The 25,005-nt window shown below is 33.0% G+C and overlaps 1 protein-coding gene across 6 annotated transcripts in view; it reads left to right on the plus strand.

The window, feature by feature from the left end:
• COL11A1 (collagen type XI alpha 1 chain) overlaps positions 1-25,005 on the plus strand; it is a 196,779-nt gene that overhangs the window by 169,888 nt on the left and 1,886 nt on the right. For all 6 annotated transcript variants that reach the window (XM_001918115.6, XM_070267264.1, XM_023641533.2 and 3 more), the window contains 12 exons: positions 4,244-4,297; positions 4,434-4,541; positions 5,029-5,082; positions 12,620-12,673; positions 13,569-13,676; positions 14,176-14,229; positions 14,334-14,369; positions 14,464-14,517; positions 16,044-16,293; positions 19,633-19,745; positions 21,171-21,239; positions 23,110-23,343. In XM_001918115.6, the coding sequence (XP_001918150.3) occupies positions 4,244-4,297; positions 4,434-4,541; positions 5,029-5,082; positions 12,620-12,673; positions 13,569-13,676; positions 14,176-14,229; positions 14,334-14,369; positions 14,464-14,517; positions 16,044-16,293; positions 19,633-19,745; positions 21,171-21,239; positions 23,110-23,343 (1,188 nt within the window). The remainder of the gene's footprint in view (positions 1-4,243; positions 4,298-4,433; positions 4,542-5,028; positions 5,083-12,619; positions 12,674-13,568; positions 13,677-14,175; positions 14,230-14,333; positions 14,370-14,463; positions 14,518-16,043; positions 16,294-19,632; positions 19,746-21,170; positions 21,240-23,109; positions 23,344-25,005) is intronic.

Here is a 25,005-nt window from a genome sequence, read left to right on the forward strand (position 1 = left end):
ACATTCTGTCATGCATTTGTAATATTTGAGAATAAAAATGTATATTTCCCCAAGGCACTGGAATGTCGTACAGTTTGTGTTAATAAGCCATGGAATTTTAATTCTCAAGTTATCATTATAGCTGTTTGAAACCAACAGCTTGTTCCATGCCCTTTTATTGAAAAAATTTCTAGAGCTAACTAAAATAATTTAAACATTATCACCTGAAAAAGGCACATATTAAATGGAATTTTAAGGAATCCAGTTCATGTTGCCAAAGGAAAGTTCATTGTAAAAAATTAAGGCAATAACTGCTATTATTAATTGATACAAATATGGAGGAAGCTTTAACTTATCGTATATACATATATATACATCCGTATATACCGTATATGTATACATACATACTTTCCATCCCTATGCCTTCATGCATGCATGTAAATGGTCAGAAGGTAAAGTGTTGGCAGGAAACATCCCTCCCACGTCTACCCACTCTGTAAGATTCAGGTCAGAGATTAGGTTCTTAGGCAAGCCTTCTCTACTACCAAACGTGATTGATGTATGTATTTTGTGCACTTCATCTTTGTATATTTTTACGTACTGTATTTGTTAATTTTGATGTCTGTCCTCCTAACTGAACTTTGTGAACTCCCTAGGGTTTCGCTTTTATTTATTTAATTTTTTGTATTCTCCATGCACAGCACATTTCTGGCACATAAGAAAGGCCTAATTATTTGCAACACGAATGAAAGAATGGATAACTTATAGAATAATATTGTAAAATATGAATAGTGGAGAGAGGATTATATTGAATATTTTATATGAAGTATATTTCTCATGGCAAGGAAAAATCCCATGTGACAGTGACTATTGGTGGAGGATTAACTGGGGCCTGTTTTATTGCGCCAAGTTTTATAAAGCATTTTTCAATCACAGCACTTATTTCTTCATGAAAGTACGGCAAATAGTTCACTAGATTAATTCCTTGCCCCTCTCTTTATGCAGCCATATGAGGAATAAATGACTAAGATAAGAATTTGTCCATAGGCATTATTACTTTTATTTAAAGGAAGGTTCCTATTCTTCTAGAATCCTAGTTTTACATCCTAGTTTTTCTTAAAAAACAAAAATCTGTTCTATCTGGAAAAAAGTTAAAGGAATACATGAAAATGGGAAAAATGAGATAAAGAACAGAGCAAAGCCATTTAATATGGATTTCCACCATGACAGACATCAGGCATTCAAAAACAGATGAATCCTTTTGGGATGGAGAAACCCTGTGTTTGAATTACCATTTTGTGGCTGTGTTGTCATTTACTTGTGTTTAAATTCTCTAGGCTTTTCAAACTTGGATTTTCTTTTCTCCCATGCAGTAAAAGCAATATTTTTCTTATGTTGTTATACATTTGATGGCATGCTTTTTTTTTAAACCAGATATTTTTAAATCTTCTGTACTATAAATTTCAGCTGTGTAGATGCAGTCTTTTGAGATAAGACTCCATACTTTTGTGTCACTGGTTTAAGGAAAAACTTTCATAGAATAAGGAAAAGCCCATTATTCAGTTGAATTTTATAATTTCTATTCCCAAAATCCTAGTCATTATGGTTGTTTTAGGTTGCATAGATTGATATTTTAAACATAGCACTGAAATAATTTATGACTCAACATTTTAACACTAGGAATATTGGAAGCTCTATGCTTCAGTACAGAAATTCTCTTGAATAAATAGTATGAAATTAAAAAGATGTACTTAAGTTTAAAAGCATATATTATTGTTAACACATTGCTGCCACCTCAAGAGACTGCAAATAGAATTTATACACCTATTTTTGGGTTGAGGCTCAAAGAATCCATTATAATATATGAAGTTACAGTGATGATATTGAGGAAATAATTACCAATGATGTATTCACTGACTCTCTCAGAGAGAAAATGAGTTGACTGAACTCTGAGTTTGATGAAGTGTTTGATACACATTTTAAATGTGAATTTAAAAGACTGTGTGAAAGACTAACCTGTATCCACCATTAGAATATTAATATGGCATCTGAAAGGAAGAAAGTCATCCTCCTGCCTCATCTTATTCTCACCGATTAACACCGCCTCAACTACTCTCCCCAACCTCCAGCCTCAATCTCAGTTGATGATTTTGGACACAATTCATTGCAAAAATTAAAGTAAACAAATGGAAAACAAAAGTATAGGGAAAAATGAAATGCGATTTCTTAGAGACCATTAGGTTTCTTTTTTAAACTTTTTGTACTTAGGTCCGAACTTGTGCAGAAAATTTCAGCATCAGATTGAATCTTAATGCTTTTTAAGTAATAATAAAAATTCATTCATGAGTGAAAATAAAATAGTTTATAATAAAATTATAAAATTTATATGTCTTAGAAGGAATTGATTATGAATATATATTGTGTAGCTCTGTAGGCAAAAAGCACTTATTGTAGTGGGCTATCAAGCCAAGGGCCTGTTTGTGCTGATTTGAAAGTCTTCTATGAAATGCCTTAAATGAAAATATCAAGGACCCAGTATAATTAAAAGGAACAAAATTTAGATATAATGAGGATTATTATATCGTATTTGTAGCTTGAAAAGTTGATGCTTTTTTTGATACCTTGAAATTATATGTTATATAACAAAATTGATTCTTTTCTACATCATTTTGTTACAAGGTTAACAAATGTCAAATTTTATACTTCACAGATGACTATGTAAATGTAAGAAGGAAATCTGAATATTAACATCTGATTATATATTACAGGATCATATCATAAAATATACTTTTAGCCAACTTTAAATTTTCCAGTTAAAACAAGTCGTTTCAAACATGGCATTTATATTTTTCAGGTATTGTAAATAGCATGTATGGGAAAAGTAATTTGTTCACATGGTATCTACGGATGTATTTTGAGAGTCTATTCTGTTTAACCTGACTCTTACATTGCCAACATGGTGAAAGTATAGGTAAAATACCTTAATGTGTAATAGTAATATCCAGTAATTTTAGTTAACGATAATAACAATAGCTAATATTTGCACAGTGTTTTTTATGTCCTCGGTACTGTTATACACCATTTACATGTATCAACTCATTGAATTCTCTGACCACTGTGGGAGATAGCTACTGTTATTATCCACATTTTGCAGAGAAGTCAACTGAAGCACTGACACAGTGTGAAACTTGTCAAATATCGCAAAGCTAGTTAGTGGCAAAACAAGGATTTGAAGCCAGGCAATCTGAGTCCAGGCTTTATGGTCGTAAGCACCAGATTCCGTGCCTGTATTTGATACTGCTACACTGGAAAGTTCACAAAATACTTTAACATATGTTATGTCATTTAACAACAGTTCTATAGCAAGAGAATTCTTATTGATAACAATTTATGGATGAAAGAAGTGAAGTTCAGAAATACTAATAATTTGTTAAAAGTCACACAGCTAATTAAAAAATAGAGAGAATTAGGTAAACAGATGCCTTGCAAAGATAAAAGACTGTATATATATATACACACACACACGCACAAACAAAGAGCAATATTATGAATAGCTTTAAGTATATATAATAATTAGCATTTCTCCATGGCAATCCATGCAGCTGTACAATAGTCATGGAAACATCAGAATATTCTTTTAAGCTTTTGGATGACATATAGAGTGTGAAGATTTTTTTCTACTTTGTTCTAATACTAGGTTTTAAAAGTTATACTATTTTCCATGCCATTTATTTATGTGAATTACATAGTTCCAGAAAATGAAAATACGATATCTGTTGACTATCAAGATTTTAAATGTTGTGCTATTCTAGTTTGAAAATGGTCCTGTAAGAATGTATAACATGTGGATGTTCTAAGATTAAGGAAAGAGTCGGTCTTAAAACACAGAACGATGGAAGTGAAATCTGATACATTGGGTTAATTCCTTATTATACAACATAAAAAATAATATCTGACTATTAATACTCTGACTAAACCATCAGCATTCTTTTAAAAACTTTATCTTTACTGTTTCCTTACATTGATATGATTTGATTATCTTTATTTTACTCAATCTGTGCTTTATTTCTTTTGAATATCCTAACTGAAAGTTTGTACATAAAAAGGGTTTTGATTTTTCTCATTGTATTTTGAACTAAATAGCTATAGAAAGCCACAATTTGTAGACTCTATTACAAATTAAACTGGAATGTGTGTAAATAAGTCCTCAGTTGCATTACTTTTATGTGTGATACATATTCTAAATGCAGTTTTATATTTCTAGGGTCCTCCTGGAGCTGCAGGGGCAGAGGGAAGACAAGGAGAAAAAGGTGCTAAGGTAAAATATATCTTAGAGGTCTTATGATTGAAAAGCTCATACATAGATTAAACAACATCTTTTTCAGTCCTTTTAATAAAATCATAAGATGCCTTTCCTCGTTATTAACGTGTTCACATATTTTATTTTCTAACAGGGAGAAGCAGGTGCAGAAGGTCCCGCCGGAAAAACGGGCCCAGTTGGCCCTCAGGGACCTGCTGGAAAGCCTGGTCCAGAGGGTCTTCGAGGCATCCCTGGCCCTGTGGTGAGCATCTGTGCTAAAAGATGCCGTCTTAAAATGATGTTTCATTTCTAAAAAAATGATGAGTGGAAATGTTTCTGTCAGCACTATTCCAGAAATTATGGTTTGAGTGTTTTATGGGAATTCAGTAAATATTATGTAATAATTAAAGTTAGATAATCTTAAAATATTTAAGAATGTCATTTGTTTAATAAGTTCTTGGTGAAAATCTAACTTATATAGGCAGAATAGAAAACCAAACCCTAAGATCGCAAAGATGTAAAATTTTGCTACATTCATCCATCCATAAATCCATGTGTGTGTATGTGTGTGCATGTAGACATATAAACACAAAGTAAAAAGCCTCAAAATTGCTTACAGTATTTGTAGCTGGAATTCATAGGTGATGCTTGCTTGCTTTCCTTTTGTATTTTGAAAATTAAAATAAAAAAAGAAATATGTATGTTTTTCTCAATTTAAAAAAAAAATCAATCCTGTCTATTTTCCATAGGGAGAGCAAGGTCTCCCTGGAGCCGCGGGCCAAGACGGGCCGCCTGGTCCCATGGTGAGTAGCATCTTTTCTGTTGCTTAGAAAGAGAGAATTCCTGAAACGAAATTGTTTATAAGCTAGAACTTCTCAGATTTTGTCTTATAAATTGATTTCCATTTTGTACAATATTCAAGGAAGTTTATTACTCAGACCTACAAAGAGGAAAATAATCCTAATTGATTATTTGGAAAGTACGCTTCTTGATCAGAAGATCTTTCCTTTCTTATGTGGTCTGGATGAAAAAAATATTTCCACTCTGAATAAAATGCCTCTAATGGCCCAGCCAGTTCTTTTCCAAATGTGTGGACAGTTCCCCCAAATGCACGCAATTACGCTTAGTTTCCTGGCACTTCATTTAAAAGAATCACGTTGGCACAGGCACACAGTGATTCCTCCACCAAATAAATTGTTCTCTTCCTGAGTCATACAGGCTGAAAGATAAAATATTAACCCCCGTTAGTAGCGAGGGAAGGTATAATTATTAAAACACTCAAGCTTGGTTACTATCGTAAACTCTATGCGCAAACAACATTCGTGAGAAATAAACAAAGCATTTAGTGGACCAGCATACTGTTCATAGATGTTTATTATAGGAGCCAATGCTAGCCTCACTACAAAATTTGGGCAGAAAATGAGAATCCAAGTCTTACCTTTAAAATCATTGCTTAATAGGTGACAAATTCTATTTTATGGTAGAAATATTTGAACTTCATTGTCCAAAAATAGTTATGTATAAAGAGATTAATCAAAATAGCAAACAGTACACACAGCACTGTGCAAGTGGGTTGCATATTGGTTTAAAGAGTCACTTTCCTCCATATAGCAATTTAAATTTGATAAAAATGCCTCTTATCATGAATATATTTACTACGTCAGAGATATAGACATACTCAGAAAGACTGCAAAACTGGGGTTCACCATCTTGAATATTCAGGAGGAATTTGGGCCATTCATTTTAGTAAAAATACCACAAACATTTTCTCTAATGTACCAAATATTTCCTAAGTGTTACGGAGATTATTGTTCTAACTTTCGCTGAAAAGATCACTTGTTTTAGTAACTGGATGAAAATTACCAAATTTTGAGGGACTTCAAGCAGGAGATTATCAAATCTGCTCATGACCCCATCTGTATAGGAACGGGGGCCTGGCTGAAGCAGGATCAGCTCCACGTCTGCACCACTATTTAGGAAATATTCTTTTTAGATATAGTAAACTGCTAACCACACAGAGTCAGAGCCTGGAAAAAAAAAAAATACCTCGACTTAATGTCACCCTAAAATTTGCCAGAGATTTTTTTCTTGTTATTTCAGATTTTCCAATAAGTGTTCTGACCTTTCTCCAGATGAAATAAAAAATATCATGCTGGAGATTTCCTTCAGCTAATATTAAAAATAAAACCATCAGACGTACCACCTGAGTCCAGCTTGCAAAAGTTTACCTTTCTGACTCTTAGGTAAATGTGAGTTTACAAAGCGAGGGGCTGAATAACTCAAACCCTTTTAGACGCAGAGTGAGATGAAAAGCATCAGAATTGAGCAGCACGGGTGCCGTTTTTTTCTCCGGCTGCTTGTTTTATCAGAGAGTACTTAGAATGTGAAAATATTGTAGTTTTTTCCTAGGATCAAATCGTCTGACTGTGATATCTACTTTTAACGAAACTGCTCCTTGGTCCTCACGAGGTGAGGACGTTAGAGAAATCATCTTCAGGATGCCTTTTATGGCAATTTAATGAGCTTTTCAACTCAACTGAGAAAGATTTATTTTAGTAGGCAATTTTTGACCAGAGTGAGAAGTAGCATATCATGGTTATTGGTTAAGATCATCAACTCTTGAGCCAAGCTCCCTGGTTTCAAAAACAAGCAGTACCACATACTTGCTGTATGACTTTAAGAAAGTTATTCAATTTTTTTTTAAGCTTTAGGTTTCTCATCTTTAAAATGAGAACATTAATAGCATCTATCTCACAAGATGTAATGATGTTTAAATGAATTAAATAGGGATATTAATATCTTCTACTTGATGAAATTCTTATGTTAATTAAATGAGTTATTTGTAAAAACACTTAGACCATTATTTGGCACTAGTAATACCAAATAAAAAATTATTAAATGAATGAAATAATGATAAATGTTTTGAAAAATAAACAATTTCATATTCTTAGCAAAAAGTAACTAAATTTGACCTCATTCATGCATATGTATTATCAATAAACTTGTTTGTAAGTCATTGACTGTTAAATCAAAGGCAAGAGACCAACAAATACAAGTAAGCTTTTTACAGCAGACTATAAGGTGATATGTACTGTAGCAGAATCAAGTAGAGATGCTAGATATACTCAGAGCAGGGCTGTTAAAATGTCATTTTCTCATCTCCCCTGGGGACCCTTGCCTCATAAGTATGATTATCAAAGAAGAAAAAGAAAGGCTTAAGTATAGATAAAATGTGAGAGATGAAAATAGAAGTTTCAAAACTCAAGCAAGTTTGCCTTGGTCTCTGAAATCAATCTATGTGAAATTCATCTGAGTATTTCTCCATAATGTGTTTTTCCTGGTAATAATTATAAATATATTCACACCCATGTCCAAGTCTACATAGACTTCAGAAGCATGTTTATCACTAGAGTTCTGCAACTATCTATTGGGCCTCTTTTCCCTTTCCAGAAGCTGTCTGTAACTTCCTGCTGTAGCATTCCACTGGTCAGACAAAACTGCTATGACATCCCCTTTTTCCTCAACTTTTAAACACGATTTAGCTTTTCAATAATACAATTTACTCTGCTTTCATCATTCCAGATTGGCAGCTACCTAGTTAGACAGTTGAACTCTAGCTAACAGAGCGTCAATTACCTATATAGGTAACAGTTTAATAGTTTTATATTAACCTTTGGAGTGGAAATTCTTTGTGATAGAGTGAAACAAACATCTTTTAATACTCTTAAAGTGGTATTTGTTGGTCTCTGCTCACTCTATGTAATCAACTCATAAAATGTTAGATATGGTATAATTTTGTACTTTATATTTTAAAAATTAGATAATTCTCATAGTAAAAATTAGTTTAAACTTCTATATATGCATGAATTTTATATATATATAGATAGATATATTCAGAATCTCCATATGGAACTAAGGATAGCTAAATAATACATTTGAGAGCTAAAAGAAAGCTAAGGACAATGATGAGATTATATAAAGAATTTTATTTGAATTTTTCTTAAGTTGAGATGCTGATTTTTTGAGTAACTAGTTAACAAAATTTAAATGAGAATAAAATTGAGTATTTTAAAGAGAACATTAATGGCAGTTACATTCTCTCCTGTGCTGCATAGTCAAACTTAGCATGATGTAATAATTTTAAGCTAATTTTTATTTTATTTTTTAAAGGCAGGACGACCATCTGTTTTAGTTTTAGGCTTTTATTTTGTTTCATATTCGTTCATTTTAATAACCTACTTGTTCCAGTGTAGCTGAAAAATCGTTCAATATCTATCTTTGGTCAAGTTTACCTTAGCATTATCATAAATTCCTTCTTTTCACGTATCTATAAATAAAATATCTGATACCATTATTTTGAATATCATAAATGCCTGAATAAATGGTAGGATGAGTTAGTTTGAATTTTTTTTTAATGCGACATTTAAACTATCTGTAAACAAGGTTGAGATGCGTAGCATTCCATAATGACTAAGCAGCTTTAAACAACGCATTTTCTTTTCACCAAATTCAATGTTATTTCACAATATTACATTGTAAATAAAGTGGGGGATCCGCAGTTTCTTTAAACATCAATGCACTAGAGTTTTGAAATGCATAACAAAGCAAATCTTCTGTAAAGCGTGCTGCTGCAGGGGAGAATGTTTGTGTATTCTAGACACTTGACAGTGTACCATTCCTGTTTTCCTGTTCACTTTATTACTTATGAATTATGTATTTCCCTAGGGTTTTTCAATTTACAATATCCTAAAGAGGAAATAGAAAATATGTATACTTGGAATAACTTTTATATGCAGAGTTGATATTTTTGATATGTTCCAGGTTCAGAGGGTTATTTGTACCTGCTATCAATATCATAACTTTACCAATTGCTGTTTCCAACTGATGAAAATGATAAGAAACTGATTTTGCTTGGCAAATTCCTCCTTAGATATAGTTATAATTTCATAAGAGATTATTAGCTTAGAGGAATTAATACTCATTTCCTCTAACTCCTTCATGAATAATATTTATAGAAACAATTTACAATGCATTATAAACATAAATAATGTCTAGAACATTTCTCATTAAGCCTGAGCAATTGAAATTCCTAGTATTTCTTCTTTTTTTGTCATTTTAGCCAGTGCTATTATAGTATGACAAGAAAGCTGATCGATAACCATATGTGGCATATCAAAAAAGAATGATAATGATTAACATTTATATTATACTTCACTGATGCACAGCACTATTGTTGGCCTGGTTTTTCTTTCATTCTCGCAATACAATGCCACACTTATTATTAGAATACTTTTATAAATAAAGCTCACAGATAATAAGTAGTAGAGCCAAGATCGTCCAACTAATGAGTGGTATGCTTGAGACTTTGAATGAAGTATGATTGGAATGTTGATGCCCGGCGAGCAGCATCCTATCAGGTCTCTCACTCACTCACAGCAGCATTTCTGCAAAGTGTATCACATGCCTGAAGGAGTTTGAATGTGAAATGAGAAGTGAAGAAAGAAAACAATCTGGCCTAATCTTTAAAGTTTCATATTTTCAATCTAAAGAATATATTTACTTTTACCTGACACATATCAATTTTAACCAATATTCTTAAATGGTTTCTGCTACTGATAGAAATATTTGGTTCCTTCATACAATTACATTTGTATTAGACTATTTTTTCAAGCTTTTTTACGTCACCTTGTTCTAACATATAGTCCTTAGCATCTGTCCTGATGGTGACATGACCTTGAGAAAATATTTGATTGTTTCCATTATTCATTTATATTATTCCTTTAAAAATATGCTATTGGGCAATATTATTTTCCTAGATGATAATTTTCCAGGCATTTCTGATAAGATCAGAAAAAAGTAGATGTAAAATATATTCCCTTACTTTTATTTTTTATTTATTTATTTATTTTTTGAGGAAGATTAGCCCTGAGCTAACAACTGCTGCCAATCCTCCTCTTTTTGCTGAGGAAGACTAGCCCTGAGCTAACATCCATGCCCATCTTCCTCTACTTTATATGTGGGACGCCTACCACAGCATGGCTTGCCAAGTGGTTCCATGTCCGCAGCTGAGATCCAGGCTGACGAACCCCAGGCCACCGAAGCAGAACGTGCGCACTTAACCTCTGCACCACCGGGCTGACCCCGCCCTTAATTTTAAAATTTACTAAATTAGTAGTACTGGATAGGTAATGTTTTTATTTTAACATCAGTGAGATCCTTTACGCTGTTCTGATTTACATATTGATGTAACTGGATTTAGGACCTAATGCCACAAAGCTTTGTTTCTCAAACCTTAAAGAATATCAAACCTATGAAACAGATTGCTGGTCTCCAACTCCAGAATTTCTTTCAGATTCAGTTGATCTGGAAAAGACCTAAGATTTTGCTTTTCTAATAAGTTCACAGATGATGCTTATGCTGTTGGTCCGAGGACCACACTTTGAGATCCCCTATGAGAGGGTATTAAACTAAATGAAAGTCCAGTGTTCTAACCCAGCCTTAGAATATGCTTGAAAGTGAATTTGGTAATTTCTTTGTAGTCTCCTTTTTGTTTGCAAAGATTTAACAAGATGGCATGATTGTTTATTTTTATACAAAAGAGAATCTAAATGGAATTAACACAAATTTACCTCTGAAGATTAATAATTTTCTCCTCATTAAAAGAATATTATTAGGTGCATTCACATTTAAAATTGCAATACTTTCTATGAAAATCTATCTGTCTGATCTATTCTTAATAGAATGATGTACGGAAATTGTCCTCTTTGATATGAATACTTACAGAATTTCAAATTTGTTCATGAATTAAAACAAATATAAATATATTTAATAATAACCCCAAATACTATTAGTACAAATTTGTGCTAACACTATTCTTACATTCCCCTGATCTTTAGGATTTCAGTTTGAAGAGTAGACTTGAGAAACTCAGGAATGGAAAGAACCCCATCTCCTCAATTTCACAGTAGCCCCGTGAAGTAGGAATTATAATCTGTGGTTTACAGATGCGAAAGCTGAAGTTCTCTTTGGTTAGCTAATTTAAATTGCTAATAAGAGAAGCTGGCTTCTATCCCAAGTCTATGCTATTTTGAACCCCGTACTTTTCACATTACATCATGCTGCTTGGATCAAATCCATGGTTCTTCATAATTTAAATTCACAAAGATGATGGATTGAGACTTAATGTGCTCTTTCACACTGAAGACTCAGAGAGTCCAGCTAGAGAGGAAAAAAATTACTCATGGTAACCTTTAGAAGATACAATAGTGAAGACTCATGCTATAGCCTGGTAAAAGTTAAAGCAGTTTGCTTTCTAAATACCGCGTTAAAATCATTATTGAAATGATAATTCAAACCATCTAAGTAATTCAAACTCGTAGAGAAACCGTATGAATATTTTGCCTTTGTTTGGTGCCTTACTTGTTGCAGGCAGTAGGGAGCTACATTTTGCAGCATTATCTGCTCTCTGATTCCATCAATCACATACTTACAAACCATCTTTTAGTGTCAGTTACAACTTCTTATGACAGAATCTGTTGCCTGCATAGTTTCACTTGTTGTAATTGCAGAACAAGGATCTTATATTTTGTGTTGCCTTTGATTTGAAGTACGCTGACTCTTATGTAAAAGAAGTTTGTTAAAAAGTCATCAATACAAATATTTCCATGGGTGGGGGTCAGGACTAACAGTTGCTAAAGTCACACTGTGATTTTCATAAGAATATAATTTAGCATAGACAGATAAATGCCTTATCCTTGGTGCATAAAAAGGGTTGTTATTAAAATAGAGATAAGATTATATGAAAAAAGTAAATTCCCTTATTATTGAGTTTATAAATCATTTAGATGAGAGATTCAATTCAGAAATTACAGCTAAAAACGCTATCTTGGGAGTTTACTTAGGAAACGTGGTTATCAAAGGTAGATTAATTGCCAAAAGTTTATTAAAGTTTTTAAAAAAATTTTACTGGAAATATTATAACCTTTAAATCTGGCACTGAAATATTTCACTGAATGGATGTATAATTTGGGAACAACTTCTAAAATTAGTTTAATTAAAAATTTATCCTTTCTTCTCAATTGAATTAAATCATGTCCTATTTCTAACTTCATATTTATTTAATCAAATTATCAATATTATGTGTTAGCATTATGGGTAAATATTAAGCTATGGAGTTTTAAACATACAAAATTATTTAGAATCCTGAAAAATAAATACCATTCATTATTAATTATTTTTGAACTCTATCATATTATCAAAACCAAACTTGCCCTATGGCTAGTAGCATGATTCTCTAATTCAAACCTATTCTATGTATATTTATTATTTCTCATTATTTAGGGACCTCCTGGCTTACCTGGTCTCAAAGGTGACCCCGGCTCTAAGGGTGAGAAGGTGAGAATAAAAGAATGTGTTATTACAATTTTGATATCTTAATAACAGAGGCATTAATTTTGCAGATTAAAATGACTCAAAAGGAAATTTCAAATATCTGTGTCATACTAACCAAGGAAAAAGCTGTCGATCCTTAGCTTGCTAGATGAATTCAGAGAAAATAAAATATACAAAGTAATAGTGGAAAATGTACCAGAATTCAGTATTATATTTTTTCAATGTCCCCTTGTAGGAACCATATGGAGAAAGCATATGGTTATACTAAAATAACTAATCAGAAAATAAACAGATGGGGTAGCAAAATGCCCATTTTTATGTTTTTAAACATGAAAATAAAAAATTTAAACTAGAATATCTTTCAAATACTAACTTGATCTCCCAAAAGGTATGCTGAGTTACACCAAACAATTTTTAAAAAATAAGCCTTTTTAGAGTGGCATTCATATATTTTGGATTATTTTTGTCTCCAAATGTCTCTTACAGACTGCAGAATCTCTCTGAAGAATAGAAATAATTTTGTATAAAATAAGATGCTTGTTAAAATAATGAATTTTCAGTTGTTTATTTCACCACTATTACAAGTGGTCATGATTGGTCTTTTAGTTGACGGAATTCCCTTGAAGTAAATGAAACACTGAAGATGATATTTTTAGAAAGCATTTTGTTCTATAATACTCCCAACCCTTAGTACAGGTCTCTCTTAATGTAAGCAGTAAATGATCCTATTGGGTGAGGGGAAAGAGGTTCTTAATCCTGTATTCCATTTAGAAAGGGTTAACGTTTATCTACATTTTTTATGTCTCATAAATTCAATGTGCAACTATTTCATGACTATAATTTAATATATGGTTGAAATTTATATATTGTTAAAATTTCTGTTCTCTGCCTTACAAAGGGACATCCTGGTTTAATTGGCCTGATTGGTCCTCCAGGAGAACAAGGTGAAAAGGGTGACAGAGGACTCCCTGGAACTCAGGGATCTCCAGGAGCAAAGGGAGATGGAGTGAGTAAAGATATAAATTATTTTCCTGCTTCTTTCCAATCGTAAGCACACACATACTTGCACACATTCCTTTAAACAAGACCAAGGAAGTGATTTAGAGTATCTTTATTCTAATTTCCTTAAGCCAATGATGTTTTCAAAAAGAAATTTATTTAACCTTAGAGTAAATAAATTAAGAATATGGCTTATGTTACAAATCATAAAAATTACAGCTCAGTAGTTAATTACACAAACATTTATTGAGTCCCCCACACATACAACTCATTATTCTGAAGTCTGCAGGAATATAAAAATATGTATAGACATTACAGCAAAATTTTTTTTAAAAAACCCAATAGAGATTATCTTGCAAAAGTTATTTCTTAGATTCACACTGAAAAATTTGGGGCTATGCTTGTGTATTTTTGCATTTCTAAATTTTGCAATGTGTGTTGTTACGCAAAATGTGAAAATGGCATAACTGGGAAAAACTTTTTAATTTGCATGATTCTCTCTATAGGGAATTCCAGGTCCTGCTGGTCCCATAGGACCACCTGGTCCTCCAGGCTTACCGGTAAGTACAAGAAAAAAGAATTTTACAAAGTAAACTTATAAATACACCAAAGAGACACAAATTCTCCAGATTTTTATTTGTACCTTTGCCTTTGCATTTTCTAGGGTCCTCAAGGTCCAAAGGGTACCAAAGGGTCTACAGTAAGTACTTTTCTCATTGGCATTTTAATTTTTCAGTGAAGCCTACTCAAATGCCTTGTTCTCTATTTATCTTCTTCTTTTTTCTTTCTAACAGGGACCTGCTGGCCAGAAGGGTGACAGTGGTCTTCCAGGGCCTCCTGGGCCTCCAGTAAGTAACAAGAATGATGTTCTGGCCATTAAGATTCTGAGACTGAGAATAATTTCCTGAATTTATAAGAAAGATGAAAAAGCACATTCTGTCAAAGTGCTGATTTTCTACGAAATAGCAATTACATTAATTAAGTAATCAGGTCTACATGCCAAGACTTGTCTTTTAGTTGGTTTCACTCTTTGAATATAGAGATACCTTAACTACATATTCTAATAATCTTGTTTTTATTAGTTTTTCAAGAAAATCATATATTTTTATGTCACATTTTCATGAAAGCAACTGGTTGTATGCCACAAAGATACATTTATACCTGACACTAGGAATAAAGACAAAAGTTCAGATGCTTGGCATTCTTTCCTACTGCATATAATGATAATAATAAAAGCAATAATAGTTACCATTTAGTAATACTGACATTTTCCAGGCTTCACACAACTGCTAAATGATAGATCCATGTAAAAGAAAATTTAGTCTCCTTTGTTGAGCTAGTTTCTAAACTATATGTGTATTAGTTTGCCAGGTCTGCCATAATAAAGTACCACTAACTAGGTGGCTTAAACGACAGGAATGCATTGTCTAACAGTTCTAGAGACCACAAGTCCTAGAGCAAAGTGTCGTTGGTCCTTCTGAGGGCTGTGTGGGAGAGATCTGCTCAGACCTCTCTCCTGGGCTTGTAGACGGCGGTTTCCTCCTTGTGTCTCTTCACATCCTCTTCTGTCTATGCATGTCTCTGCGCTCAAACTTTCCCTTTTTGTAAGGTGACCAGTCATACTGGAATAGGACCTACCCTAATGCCCTCATTTTTACTTAACTAGTTATGTCTACAGTGACCCAACTTTCAATCTTATTCTGAGGTACTGGTGCTTAGGATTCCTATATATGAATTTTTGTGGGACACAATTCAACCCGTAAGAATATGGATTAACTATTTGATGTAGAGCTACTCTTATACATATGTAAATTCAAGTCTGGTTGCATTTCTTTTAAGTTTGTTAATTTATAAAGATTTAAGTTATAAATATTTGAAACAAACTAATGCATATTTTTAAAAGTTTAATATTTCATTATATAAATTATAATCAACACAATAGACAACTCATTAGATAGCACAAGAACTTTAAAATGGTGTTTTAATCTTCAGAGACTAAAATCTAATAGTAGAGATAGACCATGTAAATTAGAACTAATTAATAAATAATAAAAACGTATAAAACATATGTGTACACAAATCTGTGCTATATTACTTGTATAGAAAAAGGTTCAGAAATCATCTAATTGTCTGCCTACCTCAATATCTCCAATAGATTCTTTTTAAAAGAACTTACAAAGTATATATACAAGGAAATATATATATATACACGTATATATAGTAGCAATTAGAGAAAACATTGAAAATAGGGAAAACATTGAAAAGCTAAATCAACTATAGTTATTTTTATAACAAGGACATAACCAATAATAACTAATATCTGCAGTATGTTTTACCTTAGTAAACGATTACATACACGTGATCTCTTTTACAGGGTCCCCCTGGTGAAGTCATTCAGCCTTTACCAATCTTGTCACCCAAAAAAACAAGAAGACATACTGAAAGCATGCAAGCAGACGCAGGTGATAATATTCTTGATTACTCGGATGGAATGGAGGAAATATTTGGTTCCCTCAATTCCCTGAAACAAGACATCGAGCATATGAAGTTTCCAATGGGTACTCAGACCAACCCAGCCCGAACTTGCAAAGACCTGCAACTAAGCCATCCTGATTTCCCAGATGGTATGTTAATAATACATGACAGAGCAAATGTACTGAGCCTCTAAGTTACTGAGGTGCATTGTCAGCTCATTAATTCTAGTTAAATGTTTAATATTGTCTCTAAATAAAACTAAAGCAAATGATTATTAATTCCAGTCTTGTAGACGGAAAAAGTCATTGACCCTGTGTAATTCAAGGACTGCTTTGGAAAATCCTTGTCTTTTAAACAAGATTTCATTAAATTATGACAAGATCACTTTTGGATGATTGTAGATAACACAAATGCATTTTGCCTTGTAACAACTATCATAGAATGAGTTTTATGTGTGCACACAAATGTGCATATTACTAGATAATTATTTATATCCTATATCTTAACTTACTTTACATTAATTTGAGTAAAATTAACATGATTAAGTAGCATAACTGAATCATATTTGATGTATCAGTTCAGCAATGATTCGGTAAACAGAATATTTAAGAATTAGGATGGCTTGAGGCAAAAATGTATTTCATTGATCCACAAATAACCAGAACACCTGTGAAAATTTATTTGTACTAATAATCTGGATAATTTATTATACCTACTATTTAACAAAACCTTTACATACCCTTCTGAGAAGGAAATAGTTTCAAGTATCCTAAGTTAATTGACCAAACTCATACAATTACTAAACTAACAAGGGACAGATCTTTATCTGATTTTGAATCTCCCACTTTATGTGGAAATGCTTTGCCACTCTTTTTACTCTCAGGACAATATTATTTTGCATTATCAATCATATAGTGAATGTTATGATGGAGATCTAAATAACTCGGTACAGATAGAAAAGTTTAATGCAATTCCGAAACAGCCACCACCATAAGGAAAGAATGTCGTAAAATCCTATCTTAATCCAGCACAGCCTGTTAAAACTGAAACACAGGTAGTTATTAAGGATCCTATACAAACTGATATCCAAGGTCTTCAAATTTATAATGTGTTTATTCAAAAAAGATATGTTTAGTTCAATATCAATTCAGTGATTTATAAGGAGAATGACGCAGACTTCTGATCTAGGTGACTAAGGTAATCATGCATAATTGAAAATCAAACGTAAAAGATGACAGCATGTACTGAGTTATAAAACAACATATGATTCATTAGAACCTGAGCAGTCAAGAAAAATTTTGTAAATTTTGGGAATGGAAAGCTCATTGTGGACTATAATTCCCTGTGGCTTCCATATAATAACTAGCTTTATTAATTCTTTAATGTGTTAATTAATTACGTTTACTCATTTATTTATTTAGCAGTGCCACGCACTATTCTTCATGCAGAGATTCACAGATAAACAGAAGAGATGATGCTCTCAAGCTACTATTATCTAATAATGGAGACAGGAAAATCATAAGTATTAATAATAGCATATTATGACAGATATTATGAAGAAAACTGGTTATTTAGATAATTATGATAATTCCATTTTGGGGAAATAGGATGTTAACATTTGAGGAGGTGACATTTAAGCCGAAGAGATAAAGATAAAGCTGAAGCTTAAAGAGTTAGCCAGTCATATGAAGAATCAAAACAGTATTCCAGGCAGAGGAGAGGGGATATTTGCAAAACCTTAATACAATAAGAGCTTATTGTCTTCAAAGGACTGAAAGTAAACCTTTATGGCTGAACAATAGTGAGCAAAGTGGAAAAGGACTTGAAGTGATTTGGAAGGAAGCAAGATAGGATCAAAGGAGGCTTGGTTAAGAAGATGTTGGACTAATCTAAGCAAGAGATTATGGTGGCCTGATTTAGGGATGTGACATAGAAATAGGAGATGAATAAATCAGAGACAAATTGAATATGGTATCCCCATTATACTGAATTTATTGAACAAAGGTATCTTAGTAATTAAGCTATTAATATGTTATTTAAAAGAATATATAATGATAGTGTTAACTGAATAAAACAAGATAAAAATAATGCTTACCATATAATTCAAAATTTATACATTCCTAAAAACCATAAGAAATAGCAAAGATTAAGAGTGATTATTCTGGTTGCTAAAACCTTGGATGATTTTTGTTTTCTTGTATATTTTTTTCTGAGAATTTGAATTTGTTCCAGATGTGAATTTGTTAATGGTGTAATCCAAAAAAGTGTAAATGCTTTTATTAAATAACACATTTCAAGTTACTGACATATAGTAGAAGCTTAGTGTCTATTAGAGTACTTTCCCTGTTTATACATGCTGGTAGCAAAAGTTAAAGCAGATTGGCATTGGATTCTCAAAATTTTAAAATGTTAAAACTTCATAACCAGCAGATTGACATAGTTCAAAATCATATTTGAAAGGAAGTGGCAGCATGAAAAATGGTAGGACGGAAGCAAAGTAATCATACATGTATATCAATTCTGACGCCCAATAATGCTCATTAACAAAACCATGTTGTCAGTTATCTAAAGAATATCTTATGTTACTCCCAGTACTAACCATCTTTACTCACCGAACACGAAATTAATGATCATGGTCATTCACATAAGATTTGTTTTGCACCATTTAGATAATGGCACTAATAGCAAACTGCATTTAAATATATAAAATAGACCTTCTTAGGATCCCATTCAAAGGGAGAGTGCATTTACTACAAAAGAAGTTTTTGTTATAAAGTAGTACAAAAGTATGATCCTTGAGGCTAGGTAGATAACTATCACCTCCGTTGTTACAGATGCATAAACCAAGAAAAATATATTAATCACTATACTCAGATTACTTAAATAGTAAATAATACATATGGGATTTAGGGTTGAGTATATGTGATTCCAATGTACATGCAATTTATTACACAGATAAATAAAATGCTAATATTTGAGGAGGTGATATTTAAGCTGAAACCTAAAAGTAATAGGCATGACAAGAATTAAAGAGGGTGTTCCAAGCAGAGTGCATGAGGGCATTTGCAGAGCTTTGAGGCAGACAAGACAAGGGATCACTGTTTAACTATTCAAACATATACCTCCGTATGACCAAAAGCATAAAAGGAATTCATCTAGGAAAAGGTCCATGAATATTCACTTTTCCTTATTTCTCTAATAAACTTTGATATATAATACATTTGATTTTTTTTTCCTGCTTTTTCTCCCCAAATCCCCCCGGTACATAGTTGTATATTTTAGTTGTGGGTCGTTCTAGGTGTGGCATGTGGGATGCTGCCTCAGCGTGGCCTGACAAGCCGTGCCATGTCCGTGCCCAGGATCCAAACCAGTAAAACCCTGGGCCGCCTGAAGTGGAGCGCATGAACTTAACAACTCAGCCCTCAGCCGGCCCCTGATTTTTGATATAAATATATTTTTATATGATATATTTCTTTTCCTCCTTCTAGGTGAATATTGGATTGATCCTAACCAAGGTTGCTCAGGAGATTCCTTCAAAGTTTACTGTAATTTCACGTCTGGTGGCGAGACTTGCATTTATCCAGACAGAAAATCTGAGGGAGTAAGTACCAATCTGTTTTGTGGTGACTGTTGACAGTTTCTGCCATGTTTTTGCAATATTGAACTAAACAGGAAAATTATACTGTCATATTTTCATTTATCTGCTTTTCTTACAGGGTAATTAGAGCGTTTCATTTACATAAACATGAATAAGTCACCAAAGTGATGCACAGAGTTAACAAATACTTCTCTCCTTTATTTTTTACCCAGATGTATTCTTTATGCACCTGCTTGCTCTCTAAAATTCTATCGCTTTCCATGACACAGCACAGCTGATTCTCAGTTTTTAGTGCATGTATAATATTCTTCATTCCCATTGCCACGTGGTAAAATTCACAGCTGTATATTATGCTCAAAATATACAATTTTATGAAGAATTCATCTTTTACATAAGATAACAGTATTCTCTGGACTTGTGTATTTTTTAAATGTTTAATCTCTTCAAACACATTTCTTGATGTTTCACCTAGCAGTATCAATATATTTGAGTTCTATCTTTAAAGCTAAAGGCAAATTATTAATAAAAGGAAAAATCTTTTACTAGCATAATTATATTCTCCAAATGTTTTCTATGTGGGAAATTTCACTTTTATTTGTGTTCTTTTAATAAATCACATCCTCTTAGTAAATGGTCTGGGCATACAGAGGCACAGAAACTCTTTAAGGCAGCTTCATGTGTGGCTACTCTCTTGAGGAGAGAAGTTAAGTTTGTAAGCAAAGGATGGGCAGTGAGGGCAGGAGACAAAGCAACTTCTGTTTCCCAGACCCCCTTGACATGTGGCAAAGCAAAATAAAGCTCCTCTAGCCCCCAAAGAAATGTGGGAAAATGGAAAATGCCTCTTCTTACACTGATTACTCAAATTCCCTATAGTGAGGCTTTACATACCCTTATATTTTGCTGATTTTTCAAAGCAAAACAATAAATGCAGATCTATAACAGATTCTAAACATTCTTCCTAGCAAGAAATGATTAGGCTTGCATTTTGCCAATGACTTTTCTATAGCATCTCGCCCTTAGTGGCTGGCTGGATACTGTCAGGATGCCTCCCTTGACTGTGGAATACTGATGGAACCTGCCTGGATGGCTGATGCCAAGGCATTTCAAGGGTTTCCTTTGCAAAGGGTTACCTAAGTGTTCCACCAGTGTCCACTACAGCCCTTAGTATGCCCTTACTGGGTTATTTTCCCACCTTCTTCTTTTTGAGCAATTAAAGAAAACAGGAAGAAAATGACTCGATCTTCACTAAATGAGAATTCACAGGATCTATGTCAAATTTTGTTCTTTATCTCATTCTGTGTAATCCGTGGTAGACCATTTTAAAAGCTCTTTAGCATCTTAGTCTTATTGAAGATTACTGATATATACATAAACAATATTGTTCATAATTTTTCCCTACATTCTAATTTTCCTGTTCCTTTGCAACAGGTGAGAATTTCATCATGGCCAAAGGAGAAACCAGGAAGCTGGTTTAGTGAATTTAAGAGAGGAAAACTGGTATGTTATTACCTAAACATGAAATGCTTTATCCTGAACTTTACAAATGAAGCTCAAATTATATATCTGTAGACCTTGACTGTGAAAGTGTAAATTATACTAAGCAGGATTCCGTGTGTTCTCTGGTTTGCTCCATCTGTGTCTCTTAGTCCACTATGGTATTTTAGAGAAGTCTAAAATTTTTGTATCGAAATAAATGGAAATATGCCCAATTTACTAAAATAATATGATCAAATAAAATATGCATTTTATTAAATACTTGAGATAGACATCACAAAAATGGATTATGTTAGAAATATCAGGTACAGAGCACATATTATCTATTTAGTATCTCTGACTCCAAATATTTCATTTTCTTTTTGCTTGAAACCTAATTTATTCTTTGTTTTCCATTTCAACAAAAACATTTGGAATATGAAATATTTTTTCTGATTGTTACATTTGGCAATAAAATGAACTGACTGGCCTGACCCTTTATTTTTATTATAGCACAAGTTTACTTAGATATTTCCATACAATTACCAGGTCACTGTTCATAATTTTCTAGAGATATTTTAAGATTGGATGCTGAAACTAAATTTGTATTTAAAAACTGTTTTAAAGTATATATGTTTAAAATATTAATTAGAATGTATTCAAATTAAAGTTTCTCACTTATCCAGATAATTTTTCAATTTAATGTTCTTTTAAAAAGTCATTATTTTTCATTGCTGACCATTTTTGCAGTCATTATCCTATGCAAACCCACAACAACTTTTCGTAAAGTTTTTCACTGGATGTAATTCTCTAGTTCAGTCTTTAAGTTGTATATTAAACATCCATGTTACATTTTTATCTATGTATGTGTCAAAAATTACATACACAGAACCATGTGTAGGGTTTTATTTGTTTTGTTTTTCTTAGAATACATTTTCCAAATAGTTTTGTTCTCCAACCTTACAAGGATCCTCATCATCTGAACTGTTAATCAGTAAGGATTAAGTAAAATCAACAATAAGGAAGAAAGTCATAGATAACTGCCTTTACATTGACTTAATCTATAATCTGGGTGAATTCCTTAATTATTTTTTTTAAATCTAGGTTTATTTCTTTCAGCACCCCAGATATTTCAATTATATCCAATAAAACAGTTTACGAATTTGATAAAAGAGACAGTTTTTAGTAATTTGCAATTAAGACTATTTTTTTGCTTGAAATACAGAGTAAGTATTTACTGACTCAACAAATAATCACTTGCATTGTCTCAGGCATTATGCTGGGTGCTGGTGAAACAGTGGTGAATAAGCACATTACTTAAGAATGGACAAACAGGCAGGTTTGTACTGAAAATCAGACCAAAAAGACCGTAGAAGACTATGACCTCAAAATGAAAAATGCAGGAATATGTTCAAAGATTTGGGTTAGGTAGACATACTATGAAATTTTTTAAAGGAGTAGGCAAAATTTAACAACATAAAAATAGTTAACCTTTGCATTGCACTGAGATTCTTGAGTTTTCATTGTTTCACTATTCTACCACTCTAATATTTAAAAAGATAGAAAATATCATGAAAGATTTCTTGGAAACAAAAGCATTTTCTTTTTGCAACCTTTACTGATTAGGGAACTGAAACATGGAAATAAAGTGATTTTTTTCAAAGATAAGTACTGCTTACAGTAACCCAGGTGGAAGTACAATCTTGATTTCATAAAATCCTGTCCCTAGGTCTTCTGACTCTCCATGCATACTTTCTTTCATTAAGTTAAAATGAGTCTGTTGAGTAATCTGCATGCTTCTGGATTACAGTTCCCTCTGCATAATAATTTTATTTTTATATAACGTAAAAGAGGAAAAGAGTCTTTACATATCTTTTTAATCTTTCATTCCCAGCTTTCATATTTAGATGTTGAAGGCAATTCCATTAACATGGTGCAAATGACATTCCTGAAACTGCTGACTGCCTCTGCTCGGCAAAATTTCACCTACAACTGTCACCAGTCAGTAGCCTGGTATGATGTGTCATCAGGAAGCTACGACAAAGCACTTCGATTCCTGGGATCAAATGATGAGGAGATGTCCTATGACAATAACCCTTACATCAAAGCGCTGTACGATGGCTGTGCGGTGAGTAAGATCTCCGCTTGCCTTCTCTCACAGAGGGGAGAGGCAGCACGGAAGCATCTCAGCTTGGCCTGACTCAGATTTCTCTCATGAAATGCATGTCAGGGGTTATTAAGATTTGATGCTTAACATTGACATATTAAAATATATATTAGAAACTGCTAATGTTCACACACACAAACAGAAACTCTGAAACATACATGTAGACATTTTTAAAGCTATAACAGAAGGTAATCTGGATCATGTGTTATTTTTATGGATTTACTCCTGACATTTGATTAGTATTACAGCTAATTATTCTTGAAGTGAAGAAAAAATCAGAAACTTTGTTTCATTTGCCTCGTTAATCTGAGATTCTAAAGTGAGAGCTAAAGGAATCATTATTATACTGTTTATGCCATGGATTATTCTGATTCCTGTGTTTGGGTTACGAGGGGCTTGTTCATTGGTACTATGTAACACCAGTTTAGGACATTATGATTGTTTTTGTTATTTTTCTCTTCTGGAACGATCTTTTTCACACATATGGGAATTCCACATAAGAAAATGAGCCCATAGAGCATCCTAAAAAGCTGATTGTTTTAGCCGAGTGTTGATGACTGAAGAGAAGTCACAATTACAAATAAATAGGCCCATGCCTTCAACAAAGTGATAGAGGACAAGTAGATGAAAGAAGAGAAAATGGAACAAATTAAAGGAACAAGTGTTTTGGAAGGATTTCCCAATAGTAATATATTGATGATTATTTACAAAACTAATATAAGCAGCAAAAATGTTTTGACTCCTCCTACATTATAATTCCTATACTATATTCAAAGTTTTCTTAAGAAAATTTGACTACATATATCTTAATTATAATTATAATGGTAAGTATGGTTTTTACGTAGGTTATGACCCAATATCAACATCAATTTCCTTTCCTTCTTTTTTTTCCCCCAAGGTAGCTTGTAACCTGCCTGAACATAGAGAGTTTTTTGGGTTTTTTCAGGGGAAGATTAGCCCTAAGCTAACATCTGTTGCCAATCTTCCTCCTTTTTCTTCTTTGTTCTCCCTCAAAACCCCAGTACATAGCTGTGTATAGTTTTAAATTCTTCTAGTTCTTCTATGCGATCTGCCACCACAGCATGGCTACTAACAGATGCGTGGTGCGAGTTCGCACCCGGGAATTGAACCCGGGCTGCCAAAGTGGAACGTGCCCGATTTTAACTGCTAGGCCATCAGGGCTGGCTCTCAACATCAATTTTCATAGTAAACTGTTTTTATCAACTCAATAAGATTCTCTGCAAGTCTGCAATATATCAGAGTATTATAGTTGAGTAATTACAGCTAAATATTAAATGTAATTGTTAACATTGTTCAATTTTTTAAAAATTGTTCAAAATTTAAAACTAATATGTCATCAGTGATAGCAAGCAGAGTTAATTATTACATAGAGGGGCCATCCCGTGGCTGAGTGGTTAAGTTTGCAGGTTCCGCTTCGGCAGCCAGGGGTTTCACCACTTCGGATCCTGGGTGTGCACATGGCACCACTCAGGCCACGCTGAGGCGGCATCCCACATGCCACAAGGAGAAGGACCCACAACTGAAATATACAACTGTGTACTTGGGGGATTTGGGGAGAAAAAGCAGAAAAAAAAAAAAGGAGATTGGCAACAGTTGTTAGCT

The sequence above is a fragment of the Equus caballus genome, chromosome 5 (assembly GCF_041296265.1).
Source record: "Equus caballus isolate H_3958 breed thoroughbred chromosome 5, TB-T2T, whole genome shotgun sequence".
NCBI classification, from domain to species: Eukaryota; Metazoa; Chordata; class Mammalia; order Perissodactyla; family Equidae; genus Equus; species Equus caballus.